Source organism: Coregonus lavaretus (genome assembly GCF_964263955.1).
Source record: "Coregonus lavaretus genome assembly, chromosome: 3".
NCBI classification, from domain to species: domain Eukaryota; kingdom Metazoa; phylum Chordata; class Actinopteri; order Salmoniformes; family Salmonidae; genus Coregonus; species Coregonus lavaretus.
Genome location: NC_139990.1, coordinates 63,787,718 through 63,806,471, shown reverse-complemented (window position 1 = coordinate 63,806,471; position 18,754 = coordinate 63,787,718). Strand labels below are relative to the sequence as shown.

General features: G+C 41.1%; 1 protein-coding gene across 1 annotated transcript; it reads left to right on the top strand.

Moving 5' to 3' along the window:
• The first annotated feature begins 7,474 nt into the window (after positions 1 to 7,474).
• LOC311114465 (G patch domain-containing protein 4-like) lies at positions 7,475 to 14,879 on the top strand. The gene is made up of 7 exons (XM_084157194.1): positions 7,475 to 7,588; positions 7,914 to 7,998; positions 10,858 to 11,024; positions 12,730 to 12,843; positions 13,003 to 13,115; positions 13,294 to 13,344; positions 13,512 to 14,879. Exons 2-7 carry the CDS (start codon positions 7,920 to 7,922, stop codon positions 13,885 to 13,887), a joined length of 900 nt encoding a protein of 299 aa, XP_084013320.1. The 5' UTR covers positions 7,475 to 7,588; positions 7,914 to 7,919; the 3' UTR covers positions 13,888 to 14,879.
• The last annotated feature ends 3,875 nt before the right edge of the window (positions 14,880 to 18,754 follow it).

Here is an 18,754-nt window from a genome sequence, read left to right as displayed (position 1 = left end):
ATTAATTGACCCAGTTTAGTTATGAAGATTGAGGATATGGCTATGCCCCAGCAAACTTTCATGACAAGAAATACTCACAAAAACAGCATTTCAAATACAAATGTTCAGTATTCACGTGCTTTTTTCTATCTACTAATATCCATGGTAATAAACAGGCATGCCAGGATTTATTACGGTATGTGCTGTACTTCAGAGAAAAAAAGAGCAAGACAACAGTATGGGAGAGAATTTAAAAACAACAACATACAGATCTACAGATCTACAGTTTGAATAATCTGTAAATAATATAGGCATAATCATAATCTTGGTTTTACAATAGACACTTTATCGTTTGTTTTCTCAACGCATATGTTTGCAGTACTCACCTGGGTGAAAAACATTTGTTGTTAATCCACTGTATTTGCGAGTCGATAGTCGATTTCTGCGACGAAAAATCACGAAGTAGGCTACCTCAAGATATTATAACAAATTTCCAGCGGTGGAAAATGAATTCCACATGAAGTCAGTGAAGAAAGAGCACTAGTATAACTTCACAACTTCAGTGCATTGTTTTCTGTCGCTTCCATCAGGGGAGGGTCTGTTAGTCGCAGATTGTGGATTGAGAGGAGAGCCAAGTAGTGAACTGAAAAACTGTGACAGGAAAAAAGAACGAGGACGAGAACGAGAGAGAGAGAGAGAGAGAGACGCCAAGGCTAGGCAGCTACACTTATATTTTATACAATTATAGAATAGTAAATATTTGATGGCAATTAGACTTTTCACAATAAACTACAACTAAAATGTCACATTGATGTATTATCTTGTTGGAGGCCTAAAGTATATGGTTGATACATTTTCAGTGAGATTGAACCAATAGGTGATGATGTCAAAGTGTTTTTTTTAAAACTCTGTCATACATGATCACTGTTCATTACAGTAGCATAGTTTAAGATCTGAAGAAGTAGATGAGGAGATATGGTCAGGAATTTGTGGGTCAGATTGTAAAAAGTAAGGACCAATGGGCAATGACTACTTGATGGAAAACAGAAGAACTCATTGCATGCTAGATTAGGCCTTTAGTGCAGGTAGACATAACCTCATATTGCTACCACTGGCTCATATGGAGGACAGGCCTAGTGTATCTGTGACATCTTTTAGCCGCAATGTTTGATGAAGGCATCTTTAAATCATTTTTCACCACTGTACAGACAGATCTAATAATTCAACATAGTAGGCCTGGTGATGTATAGGTTTAGTCATATAAATGTACTCCTTTTGAAAAATGACAATATGCATACTGCACATCTTCAATTTTTTCCTCTTCTTTCTTTCCCCTTGGGGTTTTCCCCTACCCGGTAGGTCACTGAGTTTCAGGACAGTGATGTTGAACCTAACCAGACAGTGGACACATTTTACTGACATTGGGTATTTCTGGCTCACAATATGTTGCGACTGCTGTGATAACTGTGTGTTTGGGTGGTTTATAGGGACTGTAAGGCAGCAAGAGAAGAGTTTCCTTGTAAACAGTAGGGTGGTGATGATAACTGCGGACTTCATCAGGACGTGTGTTTTTCCTGCCGCCGAATGTTCACACAGAAACAGCACTGCATGGTGGGTTAATGGTACACACATCCTTGTCATGAGGAAACCAAGTTCCCACAGAAAACATAAAATGGTTTCCTGTAGGCTAGAATGCCCAACCAGGGTCCTCTGAGGCAAAGCCTGACTGGACTCCTGTAGGATGGAACTAATCATGTCCACAGCCGGCTATGCACTAATTGAGCCTGGGGACGCAGTTAGAATGGAACTGTAGCCTATGTCTCGACGCAAACTCAAAAGCAAAGTTAAAATCAATTGAGCTCATGTCCTGCAGAAAATCATGGAATAAGACAAATGACATATGTAAAGATGTTTGACCCTGGCCCATCTGTTGATTTGCAGATTGCTCTCTCTCGCAAATTACCCCTGGTGGATTATGAAGATGTATTCATGTGGCAAGATATCAAATATTTTATTACAGTTTCTCGATTGCTAAAACACATTTCTTGAAATGTTCACCCATTTTCTCAAAACTTCAAACTACATTCACAAAACCCCTGACTCATCTGGCAAAATCTAACAATCGCCTCAAAACCATTCAATCTGTGCTCAAAATCAAACAATGCTTTCAGATCATACACACAGCCAGTCAATATATAAACACTACAGAGCGTTCATTAGACACTACATAAAAAAATAATAAAAAAAAGGGGGAGAACACAGCGTCCAGGGCATGTAGTTAGATTTTATTTATTTATTGTATATAGTAAACGCATTTTGCAATTAAAATAAAAAGTATAGTAATCACAACGTAGTGCAGTGAATATATTGTATACAGTAAGTACTGCAAGTAATAGTATTGAACGTCTGTATATTCAGCACTTGCATAAAAATACAGTAGTCCAACTGCAAAAGCCCAAAGAACACTAAATGAAAAGCACATTAGTGCTCTCAAAAATGTTGTGCAACTACGAAATCAAAGTCAATGAGAGATTTATTCTGCCTCAGCATCACGTCTTTGTGCTGGTTCCGGCCAGAGGATTTCGTCCACATCACAGGCAACGGGGGAAAAACCCTCTGGTGTGCCGGATCCAGTCTTGACAACACTCCACACCTATGTCACCACAGGCCAATTCCATTGCCTGTAAGAGATTTTCCCTGGTGTATGGGTTTCGGTCATAGACCTTCCACCGCCACGCAGAGAAAAACTATTCTATTGGGTTGAGGAAAGGGCTGTATGGTGGAAGGCAACCATTTATGAATCGCTGATTGATGTTGAACCACTAACGTATCCGGACACCACGGTGAAAGCTGACATTGTCCCAAACCACGACAGGATGCACTTTCCATGGAATCCAATTGAAACACTATATATAAAAATAGGTAAATAGTTTATTAAGTGATACAGAAAGACATACTTCTGCAATAGTGCATTTGTATGCACTCCTGATTTACATACGCTACAACATAGTGCAGTTTACAGTAACAGTAGACTAGTAGCATAGCACTGTAAGCGTCAGCGCTGGAAGTGTCTGAGTGTACACTTGCACATACTGAAATCGTAGATCTTTGACCCTTTCTGAGTTGCGCTCAAAGGGTACTCTACACTTGCTTCATGCGTACCCTGTTGCGCTGGAGGACACGGTCAATGGTAGAAAGGCTGACTGTTGATTCCTTCAAAGTTTACATTGTGTTCAACAACTCTTTGCTGTATTTCACGCAGTCGGATGGCATTGTTTTGAAGGACCATATCAACAATGAGAGCCTCTTGCTGTTGGGAGAACATAGCAGGCCTTCCACCCTCATGTGGTAGTCTTGTATTTCTACAAAAAGGGAAAATGCATTTAAACGTATACATACAGTAAAAATAATAATGGACATCACTTCTATACGTAAAATATTGTATGGTAAGAAAATTAATATTTTTTTTCCCCCAGTCCCCTTTCTATTGACAAAGTGATGTACTGAATCAAATGTATACAGTAAACTTTCAATGACCAAAATAAAAATAAACAATTACCTGTTCTCTTCTCTGAATGTCCTGATTATGGTGGCCACAGAGAATCTGCTCAAATTGGGTTGTACTCTTTGTCCTGCTTCCCTCATTGTCATTCCATGAACAACATGGTAAATCGCAGTTGCTCGAATTTCTTCTGAAATTACTGTTCTTGGTCTTGCTCTTCCTCGTACTCTTCCACCACCTCTTACACGTACTCTTCCTCCTCTGCCTCTCAGATTGTTTCCATCCATTGTTGGAATCAACATTCAACGCACCTGTGCCACCTTTGCACTCTGAACTGGCTTATATTCTGTACAATTGGTTTGATCACATCATTAGAAACAAGTGTGAACAATTTGGAGTCGTTGTGTGTTAACGATGACAAGTGTGTTGTAGTTGTGTTTAACTTTTGCTGCCTGTGTTTACCATTTTGTGACACAAGTGCATCACAGTACGAAATGTGTTTTAGTGAGTGAGAATGTGTTTAGAGTTTTGCAAAAAGACTGATTGATTCGACAAATGGGTTTAGGCCACTGAGCATTTGGTTCAGAGAATGGGGTTTAGTGTTTTAGCGAATCAGAAAAACTGTAATTATGAATCAGACATTTTCAAAGCATGATAAGTTAAAAAAATTACAACATCTTGATAGCTTCATAATTCTAACTCCATAATTATAAGAAACGTGCAAAAATTGTACACTTGATGCAATTTTCTCTGGGGCCCCAACATGGGGTTTCTCCATTGGGGCCTTAGGAGGCAGGTTTGCAAGAACAAGGGGGCAGGTAGGCCCACTGTCAGAACTGTGACAGGCTAATCAAGAGTCCACTCTTGGAAGGATAAAGTATTGTAGTTTCACCACAGGAGGTTGGTGGCACCTTAATTGGGGAGGAGGGGCTCGTGGTAATGGCTGGAGCGGAATTAGTGGAATGGTATCAAATACATCAAACACATGGTTTCCATGTGTTTGATGCCATTCCATTAGCTCCGTCCAGCCATTATTATGAGCCGACCTCCCCTCAGCAGCCTCCTGTGAGTTTCACATATGTATTGGGTAAGGGTTGATATTGGAATGGTTATGCAATACATTCTCTGTTCAGTTCGCAAGTACAACATTTACCAATTAAAGAATGATTATTTGCATGTTCAAAACCACTTCTAATCAACTAAAACTGGGAACAAGTTCAGAACGTTGCCGATTCTGCTCGTCGGTGGTGTAATCATTAGTCCAAACCAGTGGAGGCTGATGAGGGGAGAACGGCTCATAATAATGTCTGGAACGAAGTAAATGGAATGGCATCAAACACATGGAAACCATGTGTTTGATGTATTTGATACCATTCCAGAATTTCTATTGGCCAAATTCAGCTAGTTCCCTCCACGTTTCGTTCCGTTTGCTTCCGTTTAAGAAACGTAAGGAATACACCACAGGTGATGTATGGTGTTTAGTCACTTCAACTGAAGGGGAAGATTCCCGGTGTTTGTGATGCTCGTTGTTTGGTGCTACGCAGACAAGGTGGCGTGAGTGGTGAAACAGAAGAGTCGTTGTCTGTTCTTTTGAGTTTTGATGTTGAGTCTTTGCCCGACAAAGGGATGTTAGGATATGTGAGTTATCCTGTACGCGCTTTTGTGCCAAATACAGTACCAGTCAAAAATGTGGACACACCTACTCATTCAAGGGTTTTTCTTTATGTTTTACTATTTTCTACATTGTAGAATAGTAGTGAAGACATCAACACTATGAAATAACACATGGAATCATGTAGTAACCAAAAAAGTGTTAAACAAAACAAAATATATTTTATATTTGAGATTCTTCAAAGTAGCCACCCTTTGCCTTGATGACAGCTTTGCACACTCTTGGCATTCTCTCAACCAGCTTCATGAGGTAGTCAACTGGAATGCATTGCAATTAACAGGTGTGCCTTCTTAAAAGTTAATTTGTGGAATTTCTTTCCTTCTTAATGCGTTTGAGCCAATTAGTTGTGTTGTGACAAGGTAGGGTTGGTATACAGAAGATAGCCCTATTTGGTAAAAGACCAAGTCCATATTATGGCAAGAACAGCTCAAATAAGCAAAGAGAAATGACAGTCCATCATTACTTTAAGACATGAAGGTCAGTCAATCCAGCAAATTTCAAGAACTTTGAAAGTTTCTTCAAGTGCAGTCGCAAAAACCATCAAGTGCTATGATGAAACTGGCTCTCATGAGGACCGCCACAGGAAAGGAAGACCCAGAGTTACCTCTGCTGCAGAGGATAAATTCATTAGAGTTAACTGCACCTCAGCTTGCAGCCCAAATAAATGCTTCACAGAGTTCAAGTAACAGACACATCTCAACATCAACTGTTCAGAGGAGACTGTGTGAATCAGGCCTTCATGGTCGAATTGCTGCAAAGAAACCACTACTAAAGAACACACATAAGAAGAAGAGACTTGTTTGGGCCAAGAAACACGAGCAATGGACATTAGACCGGTGGAAATCTGTGCTTTGGTCTGATGAGTCCAGATTTAAGATTTTTGGTTCCAACCGCCGTGTCTTTGTGAGACGCAGAGTAGGTGAACGGATGATCTCTGCATGTGTGGTTGCCACTGTGAAGAATGGGGGAGGAGGTGTTATGGTGTGGGGGTGCTTTGCTGGTGACACTGTCAGTGATTTATTTAGAATTCAATGCACACTTAACCAGCATGGCTACCACAGCATTCTGCAGCGATACGCCATCCCATCTGGTTTGCGCTTAGTGGGACTATCATTTGTTTTTCAACAGGACAATGACCTCAAACACACCTCCAGGCTGTGTAAGGGCTATTTGACCAAGAAGGAGAGTGATGGAGTGCTGCATCAGATGACCTGGCCTCCACAATCACCCGACCTCAACCCAGTTGAGATGGTTTGGGATGAGTTGGACTGCAGAGTGAAGGAAAATCAGCCAACAAGTGCTCAGCATATGTGGGAACTCCTTCAAGACTGTTGGAAAAGCATTCCTCATGAAGCTGTTTGAGAGAATGCCAAGAGTGTGCAAGGCTGTCATCAAGGCAAAGGGTGGCTACTTTGAAGAATCTAAAATCTAAAATATGTTTTGATTTGTTTAACACTTTTTTGGTTACTACATGATTCCATATGTGTTATTTCATAGTTTGATGTCTTTACTATTATTCTACAATGTAGAAAAATAAAGAAAAACCCTTGAATGAGTAGGTGTGTTCAAACTTTTGACTGGTACTGTACATTATGTTGTTACAGGTGTCAAGCTTATGGGCATGTGGCAGCAGTGTGTAGGAGGGAGGTTCCTAGGTGTGAGAAGTGTGCAGATGGGCATGAGACAAGGGAATGTGTAGCATTGGGGAAAGTAGGGGTATGTGTTAATTGTAGGGGTGCCCATGGGGCTATGGATCAGAAATGTCCGGTGCGAAAGAGGCAGGTTGAGGTTTCCAGGGTTAGAGTAGTGCTGTATGCTGAGGCAGTGAAGAAAGTAGAGGAAGATGGGTCAAGGGAGAGGGATCCTGAGTGGTGTGAGTAGTAGATCTGTACCAGTACAGGGGGATAGGACAACCAGTGATATATGCTTCAGTAAGATTGGATTTTTAGCATTTATAGCAATGGTTTTCAACTGTATTGCAGGGATGGAATGTAAGTCGCAGAAAATTGAGGTTGTGGTGGCAGCTGCAGAGAGGTATTTAGGTGTATGAGACTTGACATCAGAAGAGTTACAGGGCGTGTTGAATGGTGGTGACCCGTCCTTTCAGGCTTTTGGCCTGAGGTAGGACTAGAAAGATTTAAATAGTGGAGTAGGGTGGTGAGTGTAGGGTTAGATGGCAGGGTATTTGTTGATTTATTTTTATTTTGTATTTTCCAGCAAAGTATAAGGGCATTATACTCCAGTCTAGTAGGTGGCGGTAATGCCATATTAATTGGATGCCAACCGCCGCTAAACCTCATTGAAGAAGAAGAAGTGTAGTCACTTCCGGCGTCATGTCAGCTTGCTGAATGTACCTCATGGCTCCTGTAGAATTGTGAAAACGTTTAATTTATCCCTTTTGAACGACGATGTGAGGCTAAATAACCAGACAATAGGTAAAATAACTAGTTCCATTACCCCGGTTGTTGTTTATGATTTCATAGTCAGCCCTTATAAGCACAGTAATGACTTGCATTCAAGTGTAAACGTTTTCTTAAAACTAGCTAGCTTGTTAGCTGACATTAACAAAACCCAAACTGAACTTTGACTGAGCAGTCTTTTTTTGGGGACTTGCAAATGGATTTGTATATTATATTTTAGAAAATAATGTATTCTTTGTGCATTACTGTTCAAGTATCTAATACATAAATGTTGACATCTGAGACTGAAGACCTGACAAATGCTTTGTAATATAGCTAGCTAACATGTTCATTTCTTTAGAAATAAATGGCAGAAACTGTTCAGGAAAAGAGCCGTGGACTGAAGTTTGCAGAGCAACAGCTACTGCGTCATGGCTGGGAACAAGGTAACTTTAATGTTACATGTTCAGAAATGTATTTAGTAACAGTATAGTAAATTAATTATGGACAATGTGCTAGCTAATTAACATCTTAAGATTACAGGCAGGAGTTTCTATATCAAGTGTACACATTTTACATTTACCCACAACCCTGGCGTTGCAAGCGCCATGCTCTACCAACTGAGCTACAGGGGACTACGACACATATGTCAGCTTGAACTTGCTAGTACATTAGTAGGCAGGGCAAACCCGTTTTGGTGATTTCTGGTATATCATCGAAAGAAATCCATCACAGTACGTTTTTGGACTCATTCAGCAGTTTTTACCTGATTTAAGTACAATACCATTGGAAAGGAATGTTGAAAGTTACATTTATATTCCTAAAACGTATGTTGAAAATGATGCTGTCCAAATCAATAACCAATATGCAGAAACAGTTTGTGATATCTTGAAAACCTAAGCATAAAATGTACTATCATACATGTGCAACAATTGGTAATAATGTTACTTAGATTTTTTTTTTATGGGCATCTTTTTAAACTGCACATGCACCAAAAACCCTGTTTTAATATGGCAAAAAATCACTGAAATCGATTAGGGGGGAAATCGGGTTGTACGCGCTGTTGAAACTAAAAAACACATGAAAACTGGAGATATTTTTACATCACTGGTTAGAGAACAACCTGCAGAAGACAGTGGGCTACATTGGGGGGATGCATTTTGATTTGGGGGTCGCCAAAACAGAAAAAGAAACGCAACACTTATTTGTCAATCACTCATATCGAAAACCACATGGACTCTGGGAATAATGTGTACATCACTGGTTAGAGGGACAATTTGTAGAAGACAGCTAGCTACATTTTGAAGTGTTGATCAGGGGGCAAACGTTTGGGGTGTAGCGCTGTTTAAACTAACACTTTTCAAAGGCCACACAGAAACCTTGAATAACCTGTACATGGTTGGTTAGATGAGAACTTGTAGAAGGCTTATATCTATATTTTGGAATGTCGTATGTTGATTTCGGGAGGCTGCCATCACGAAAAAGGGAACGAACCACTTTCTGTTAACTTAAACGAATCACAACGTTTGGGTTATCAAGACCCATAGGATATCAACAGTGACAACGGTTGGCTGTTTTTTAAGTGATAGTTTGACTGTCAAATCCATTGGTGTGGCCAGCGACTTTTATAGAGTGACTGCCCCAAATTTTTCGTGCCATTTTATTAACGGCACGTTCTGCGCATCCCAGCACGTGTGACAATCAACGGTACAAAACCAAAGATATTGATCAGCTTTAAGCAATCAATCTGATGTCATCGTGATTACTATATTCTTTTAATACTAGCGTCACCAATCTGAGGTAAAAGGATGTGTAATTCCACTAAATGTTATGGGTTGAAAATGTAAGGTACAGTGCATTCGGAAAGTATTCAGACCCCTTGACTTTTTCCACATTTTGTTTGTTACGGCCTTATTCTAAAATGTTCCTCGTCAATCTACACACAATACCCCATAATGACAAAGCGAAAACTAATAAATAAAAAACAGAAATACCTTATTTACGTAAGTATTCAGACCCTTTGCTATGAGACTCGAAATTGAGCTCAGGTGCATCCTGTTTCCATTGATCATCCTTGAGATGTTTCTACAACTGCATTGGAGTTCACCTGTGGTAAATTCAATTGATTGGACATGAAAGGCACACAGTTGACAGTGCATGTCAGAGCAAAAACCAAGCCATGAGGTCAAAGGAATTGTCCGTAGAGCTCCGAGACAGGATTGTATCGAGGCATAGATCTGGGGAAGGGTACCAAAACATTTCTGCAGCATTGAAGGTCCCCAAGAACACAGTGGCCGCCATCATTCTTAAATGGAAGAAGTTTGGAACCACCAAGACTCTTCCTAGAGCTGGCCGCCCGGGAAAGATGAACGGAGCAGAGTACAGAGAGATCCTTGATGAAAACCTGCTCCAGAGCACTCAGGACCTCAGACTGGGGTGAAGGTTCACCTTCCAATAGGATAACGACCCTAAGCACAAAGCCAAGACAACGCAGGAGTGGCTTCGGGACAAGTCTCTGAATGTCCTTGAGTGGCCCAGCCAGAGTTTGGACTTGAACCCGATTGAACATCTCTGGAGAGACCTGAAAATAGCTGTGCAGCGACGCTCCCCATCCAACCTGAGAGCTTGAGAGGATCTGCAGAGAAGAATGGGAGAAACTCCCCAAATACAGGTGTGCCAAGCTTGTAGCGTCATACCCAAGAAGACTCGAGGCTGTAATCGCTGCCAAAGGTGCTTCAACAAAGTACTGAGTAAATGGTCTGAATACTTATGTAAATGTGATAATTAAGTTTTTTTTAAATACATTTGCAAACATTTCAAAAACTGTTTTTGCTTTGTTATTATGGGGTATTGTGTGTAGATTGATGAGGGGGAAAAAACGATCAATTTTAGAATAAGGCTAACGTAACAAAGTGGAACAATGCAAGGGGTCTGAATACTTTCCGAATGCACTGTAGTAAAAAACTGTCCACATTAGGGAAATTAGCGCAATATTCAATTTTAATATGGCAAAATAATTAAACATGTCAATTTAAGATGATTGTATATGTTGCCCACTCACAAACTATTGCAACAATGACATCTATTTCTCACTAATTTAACCATTTAGAGAGTAAACAAATTGTTTTGCTCTCAAACACACACACACCTGTCTATATAAGGTCCCCTAGAGCCTCCATAGTGTCTGTCCATAGTGTCTGAATGTTGGACGTCCCTACTAGTAGTAGGTGCCAGTTTTATCTAATTCCGTGTTAGATCTAATGTTCTTACTCTACCACTAATAGAAGACCCCTCACTGTTCACAGGTAAAGGTCTTGGTCGGCAGGAGAATGGTATATCGGAGGCTATCAAAGTCAAAGTGAAATGTGACAAGGGAGGGGTGGGACATCGTCAAGGGGAGCAGTTCACCTTCCATTGGTGGGACCACGTCTTCAACAAAGCATCTTCGAGCCTGGAAGTGGAATCTGGCGAGGTAAGTCCTCAGAAGTGGTGTGTGAAATGAAACAGATTATTTTACCACTAGGCCACGCACACACATACACACATTCACACACATACAGGATGGATATACAGTGAGGGAAAAAAGTATTTGATCCCCTGCTGATTTTGTACGTTTTCCCACTGACAAAGAAATTATCAGTCTATAATTTTAATGGTAGGTTTATTTGAACAGTGAGAGACAGAATAACAACTAATAAATCAAGAAAAACGCATGTCAAAAATGTTATAAATTGATTTGCATTTTAATGAGGGAAATAAGTATTTGACCCCTCTGCAAAACATGACTTAGTACTTGGTGGCAAAACCCTTGTTGGCAATCAGAGGTCAGACGTTTCTTGTAGTTGGCCACCAGGTTTGCACACATCTCAGGAGGGATTTTGTCCCACCTTAAGATTTCGAGCCTGACGTTTGGCAACTCAAACCTTCAGCTCTCTCCACAGATTTTCTATGGGATTATGGTCTGGAGACTGGCTAGGCCACTTCAGGACCTTAATGTGCTTCTTCTTGAGCCACTCCTTTGTTGCCTTGGCCGTGTGTTTAGGGTCATTGGCATGCTGGAATACCCATCCACAACCCATTTTCAATGCCCTGGCTGAGGGAAGGAGGTTCTCACCCAAGATTTGACGGTACATGGCCCTGTCCATCGTCCCTTTGATGCGGGGAAGTTGTCCTGTCCCCTTAGCAGAAAAACAGCCCCAAAGCATAATGTTTCCACCTCTGTGTTTGACGGTGGGGATGGTGTTCTTGGGGTCATAGGCAGCATTCCTCCTCCTCCAAACACGGCGAGTTGAGTTGATGCCAAAGAGCTCAATTTTGGTCTCATCTGACCACAACACTTTCACCCAGTTCTCCTCTGAATCATTCAGATGTTCATTGGCAAACTTCAGACGGCCCTGTATATGTGCTTTCTTGAGCAGGGGGACCTTGCGGGCGCTGCAGGATTTCAGTCCTTCACGGCGTAGTGTTACCAATTGTTTTCTTGGTGACTATGGTCCCAGCTGCCTTGAGATCATTGACAAGATCCTGCCGTGTAGTTCTGGCCTGATTCATCACCGTTCTCATGATCATTGCAACTCCACGAGGTGAGATCTTGCATGGAGCCCCAGGCCGAGGGAGATTGACAGTACTTTTGTGTTTCTTCCATTTGCGAATAATCGCACCAACTGTTGTCACCACCTCACCAAGCTGCTTGGCGAAGGTCTTGTAGCCCTGCCTTGTGTAGGTCTACAATCTTGTCCCTGACATCCTTGGAGAGCTCTTTGGTCTTGGCCATGGTGGAGAGTTTGGAATCTGATTGATTGCTTCTGTGGACAGGTGTCTCTTATACAGGTAACAAACTGATATTAGGAGCACTCCCTTTAAGAGTGTGCTCCTAATCTCAGCTCGTTACCTGTATAAAAGACACCTGGGAGCCAGAAATCTTTCTGATTGAGAGGGGGTCAAATACTTATTTCCCTCATTAAAATGCAAATCAATTTATAACATTTTTGACATGCGTTTTTCTGGATTTTGTTGTTGTTATTCTGTCTCTCACTGTTCAAATAAACCTACCATTAAAATTATAGACTGATCATTTCTTTGTCAGTGGGCAAACATACAAAATCAGCAGGGGATCAAATACTTTTTTCCCTCACTGTACATTGGGCCTAGGCTACATCTCCACCTTTCTGTTCTAGAATGGTGTGCAGGTGAAGAAGTTGGTGGAGGAGGAAGAGGAAGGAATGATCTCCAACAAGAAGCCAACGAAAGCAATGCTGGGAAGAGACAAACTTTATGGATGCTTTGTCAAGGTACAGGTGGACAAATACAACTGGAACACACTTCCATATCTGTGCCAATGAGCTCTCTTGATAATACAGTAAGATACTGCACTTAGGCTAATGATATGGACTGTACTGTAACTGTGTTTTTTCTCTTATTAATTTTGTGTATGGATCTCTCCCTCCTAGTCTGCCACCCTCCTGGCAGGACTGGAGCAGCCGGAGCAGAAGTCCTCCAGTACAGATGATAGCAGCAGCTCTGACGATGAGGACCAGAGACTGGACCTGTCCAGCACCACCAAGTAAGAACCTCACTGCCCAATAAAACCCACCACCATACAGGGATTAATATCAGTTTGTGAAGCTTATTTGTTTTCATATCATCAATGTGAAGATTAAACCAATACAGTGTTAACTACAGTGGTTTTATGTACTCAAAGGGTTAAATAATAAATGCTATTTCGCTCTCCCTTTGCATAGACTATCAGACGCTGACCTGGTGAAGGCTTGTGGAGGACGCACCGCTCACAAGTAAGTTGCTTGTCACCAATATGTTTTATAAACCATAAACAAATAATAAACAAATCACATGAATGTGTCTATCTTGGTGCGTGCTGTTGATGAATAGTTTGAACCTGGTCTTGCATGTCTTAATAAGGAAGCTAAACATTGGTTTTCCCTATTTCTGTTCCCAACAGAGGAGCCAGGCACGGCCTTACCATGAGTGCCAAGCTAGCCAGACTGGAGCAGCAGGAGCAAGAGTTCATGGCAAAGTATGGCAAGAAAAACCAACTAGCGGCTGCAACACCAGATAGCGTCACCACTACCCAGCCAGCTGCCCAGAGCCCTGAGGATGAACTGACGGACAAGACCCAGGGGAAGAAGGCCAAAAAGAAGAAGAGGAAAAATCACTCCGAGGATACCCATGAGAATGTGGCTGAAGAGAATGCTGATGCTGCTGTGGTCTCCGGAAGTACCAACATGGAAGTAAAGGTGAAAAAGAAGAAGAAGAAGAACAAATATAATGAAAGTTCAAAGGAGAACACTGGGGAGGTGGTGGTGGTTCCTGAATAACTAATGCCTGTGGATAATACAGCAGACAACGCTCAGCCAACCAAGAGGAAACGTTCAAAAAAGAGGAAGGTGTTGGAAGAGGGCGAGAGCTGTCATCTAAATGGAGAGGTGTGTGAAACTGCTGTCATTTCTATAGAGAGTGAAGCTGGAGGAGGCAGTGAAGAGGCTTCAGAGGGAGAAGGTGCCACTCAGCAACAGACTGACTCAGACACTACTACCAAGAAGAAGAAGAAGAAGAAGAAGAAGTCGTCCTCCAAGAACAAAGAGGAGCCTCCAGTGGCTGAGGAGATGGACCACACTGATAGAGAAACCAACCAATCAGAGACTGTGGAGGACTCCCCTCCAAAAAAGAAAAAGAAACAGGATGCGGCAATAGAGGAGAGCGAGGAAGTGAGAACGGCGGAGGAGGAACCTAAAATAAAAGGTAAAAAGAAAAAATGCAAAGAGGACAAGCAGACCGTAGAGGACAGGTTGCACAATGTATCGGACTCCATACCTCTAAAAAAGAAGAATAAAGCTAAACAACAGAAAGCAGATTGATGAGGACTAGTGGTTGCCTTGTTGGAGAGGAAACAGGTCAGGGATTTGGGTCAGCGCTCTAATGCATCTCATAGACACATGAAACCATATAATGAAATGCAGTATATTTTTTATTAATGCTTAATGGCCATTATTGCAACACCATGCAAAAGCAAAAAGGATGTTTTGTTTCTTGTCAACATATTTATTTGTATGGAAAGATTCAACTACAGACTGTATAAAAAAATATATATATTCCAACCGCCTGTATGGTGGTCCTGTATTGTTAATGTTCTCAACATGGATGTTTTAAACAATGTTACATCAACATCAGATATGAGGTTGCTACATATGAACACAGTAATGTATTTTCTTTGCTCAAGAAACTTTCCTTACTATCTGTTGTGAGGTACATTTGCATGATGCTTAAAGAATTTCCTGAAGTGCCAATTAAAGCTGCTGATTTAGAATTATTGCATCGTTTATAAGTGATTTTATTAAAAATGTAACCTATGAAAGCCCTACACAATAGTTTTTTTGTTATACTGCTTTACAATACATCTTTGACTGTGTGAACGTGGCTCAATTTACCCTGACCATATTAATGCTCTACTCTCACAGATCCATCGGTTTCTCTGGCCACATAATGCAGCATTCCAATTAGCCAAAGGTGCATTTGTTTGGGTTAGTTAAAGCATAATCACGACCCCACACAGGCTGACGCTTCCAAAACCTGTGAAAAGAAAACATAACCAAATAAAATAATGATTTAGGGCTGGATTCAATTCGTATCGCGGAAGATCCACGTTAAGATTTAAAGATAATGGTTTCCGACATGCAGCATTGACTGTGAATGCAGTCTCGAAAGTGGGAACATAGATTTTCAATTGAGCTATAACGTGGATCTTCCGCGATACAGATTGAATCCAGCCTTTAGTGAAGCGTTGTTCTAGGTAACATGCTTCTTTGTTGTTTCTGATGACGTCCATCAACCCAAAGCCATTGACCGTCTTCAGCTATGTCAGTCAGGCCGATCCAGTACCCATGTACTTCATCATAGTGGGCTTGAGTGTTAAGAATGAATTCCTAAATGAAAAATTCATGAAACCACAAGTAGAAATAAATAAATAGGCTGCATTTAACAGTAATCCACAGTTTTGGGAGGGAGCGTTAGTGTCTAAACGTTATGGATAAATGCATCTTATCGGGTCCAAATGAAAGAGAATAAGGTATGAAAGTACTTCCTGTTTCCTGTTGTCAGCCCCCTACTTGTTTTGAATGGGCTTCAAGCTTATATAATCAAATTCATGAAAAGGTGGTTATACACAACATTAGGAACACATGCTCTTTCCATGACATAGACTGACCAGGTGAAAGCTATGATCCCTTATTCATGTCACTTGTTAAATTTACATTTTAGTAATTAAGCAGATGCTCTTATCCAAAGCGACTTACAGTTACTGAGTGCATACATTATTTTTATTTTTCATTTTTTCCCCGTGGGACACGAACCCGCAATTTTGGCGTTGCAAGCACTCTACCAACTGAGCTACATCTCTGCCGTCCATTCCCTCCCCTACCCTGGGCCAATTGTGCGCCGCCCCATGGGTCTCCCGGTCGCGGCCGGCTACGACAGAGCCTGGATTCAAACCAGGATCTCTAGTGGCACAGCTAGCACTGCAATGCAGTGCCTTAGACCACTGCGCCACTCGGGAGTACCTGATTAAATCCACTTTAATCAGTGTAGATGAAGGGGAGGAGACCGATTAAAGAATAATTTTAAGCCTTGAGACGTGTGCCATTCAGAGGGTGAATGTGCAAGACAAAATATTTAAGTGCCTTTGAACAGGGTATGGTAGTAGGTGCCAGGCGCACCAGTTTGAGTGTGTCAAGAACTGCAACGTTGCAGTTAAAAAAAAATACTCAACAGCTTCCCATGTGTATCAAGAATGGTCCACCACCCAAAGGACATCCAGCCAACTTGACACAACTGTGGGAAGCATTGTCAACTGTGGAACGCTTCTGAACACCTTGTAGAGTCAATGCCCTGACAAATTGAGGCTGTTCTGAGGGCAAAATGGGGTGCGACTTAATATTAGGAAGGTGTTCCTAATGTTTTGTACACTCAGTGTATAAGATATATATATATACAATTCTATTCGTATTCATGTATTGATTTGCTCATACCCAATTCCTTTTATCAAAATATTTGACGCTCAAGAAGTAAGACACATCGGCGAAAGTTAGAAAAGTCTTATTTGAAGCCCATTCTTAGCCTACAAAACGAGACAACAGGAAGTACCACTTTCATACGGTATAACAAAGAGTACAGTTGTAGCAGTGTTAATGAACTTCATGTTATAAGGGGATTTCCTTGAACATACAGTAGCTATATATCACATATTTTAATATGGTTCCTATTTCACTTTTTGGACATTTGTATTGCTTGAGTAACCCTTTAAAGGTTGTGTGAATCTCCCTTAAACCCATTTACCTGTAGCAGTGTCCTACCTGTTCCTCTTGACTGTCTATGTCAACCAAATCGGCATTGTTGTTCTTGCAGTGCTGTCTGCTTCCTTGCCAGGTCCTCCAAAGGTGACCAAATGGGACTTTAATGTGCAGAAACAGGTAACAACTGGATTGGAACAGCACCCAGCCAACTTGACAAGGTTAGCACTCTCTGTCTGTGCAACATGAAACATGCAAAGTAATATAATAATAATATATACCATTTAGGAGATGCTTTTGTCCAAAGCGACTTACAGTCATGCGTGCATACATTTGTTGTACGAGTGGTCCTGGGAATGAAACCCACTATCCTGGCATTACAAGTGCCATGCTCTATCAACTGAGCACCAGAGGACCACTACAACCAGCTACATACTGTTTTTGACATTTAAAGCAACATAAAGCATCACTGTGACATACATTCTGGACCATCAGCATATGAGACAATTCATATGAATGAGAAAATATTAACTAGGATGTAAACTTTACCTTTGGTGTTGGCATTTTTATATGGGCAGTAGTTATCAACTGGGAAATTCTTCAACTGAAATATGACCCCAAGAGTCCAATTGAGCCCATCTCTGTCTCTTGACAAGTTCATCCTCGCTGCCTTCAATTGCTGGTTTTCAGTAGACACATTGATGTAATCGCTCTGCAAAATGTGATTGGCTGCACTCAGCTTGCAGTAGAGATTCATTAGGTCCTGATTGGCTGCCAGTAGGGATATATGGTCATCTGTTAGCTGCTCCAGTTCCTTCACCAAATGTGCGCTGTGCTCTGAGAGGGAGATGCTGACTGTGTAGAGAGAAGGACATGCTTACTCAACCTGCACCTCTCCATATTATTTTGTCTTTATGATCCACATACTCACAGTAGACACAGAGAGGTATAATTGTTAACACCAACAGGACACAAATAACTCCCAAACACACTGCCACTCCACCAAAGGGTTGAGAGTGGGGAGTAGGGCCATCCTTCACTAGGAATAGGCCCTCCTTCACTAGGAATAGCAAAGATAGGAGTGAATTATTATAGCCACATTTTAATATGCTTCATTAGTGAATCTGACAGTATGCCATTATTTGAATTAGTTTTTACTGTGGTAAGAATGTAACTTGTCACAGAGAGGTACTTGATCAAACCTTAATTTACAATACATTTGGCATCAACGTTCTCCAACACAGAATTGATCAAACATGAAAATAATCAGGAATAAATAGCTGCATAACTTGCTCGCTTGTTTTAAGCATCCTTCAATTTGAATATTTAAAAACATGGTGATTTAAATAAAACTGTTTTAGTGCTAGGTCTGGCAGTGAGAATTAGCTTAATTGATAGAAATGAACTAAAAGAGAGTAAGATAGACGAAGAGAGAAAGAAATGCTAAGACTCACCTTTTGGTGAAGTAAAATGTGGATTTTTTAAAACCACTGTAGAATACTGCAACTCTTCAGTTCTCTGTCTGCACTGATCTGTTGTATTTAAAGCAACAGGCTTACGTTTCAGCATTGGACGCATTCATAACAGCCTTTTCTTTATTTTCCAGTTTATTTAAATGTATTTATTTACCTGTTGAAGTGTCCAGGGGTGATGAATGTTTTGGGGGATTTTCAAGTCCCTCAGTCAAGCACCTTATTACCTTTTTTGTTCAAGCTGAAGCGTGTTTGGTTACGCTTTCTTTCTACAAGTGTGACTAATGTTGTTATTATCCCCAGTAGGATCTGTATAAGTACTTCTGGGTTGACTCTGGTCTGCATTAATTACTCACAGATAATCTCCACCCAGCTGGCTCTCTCTCTGTAGCAATTGAACCTGGGGACGAGGTTACTTCACAGACAAA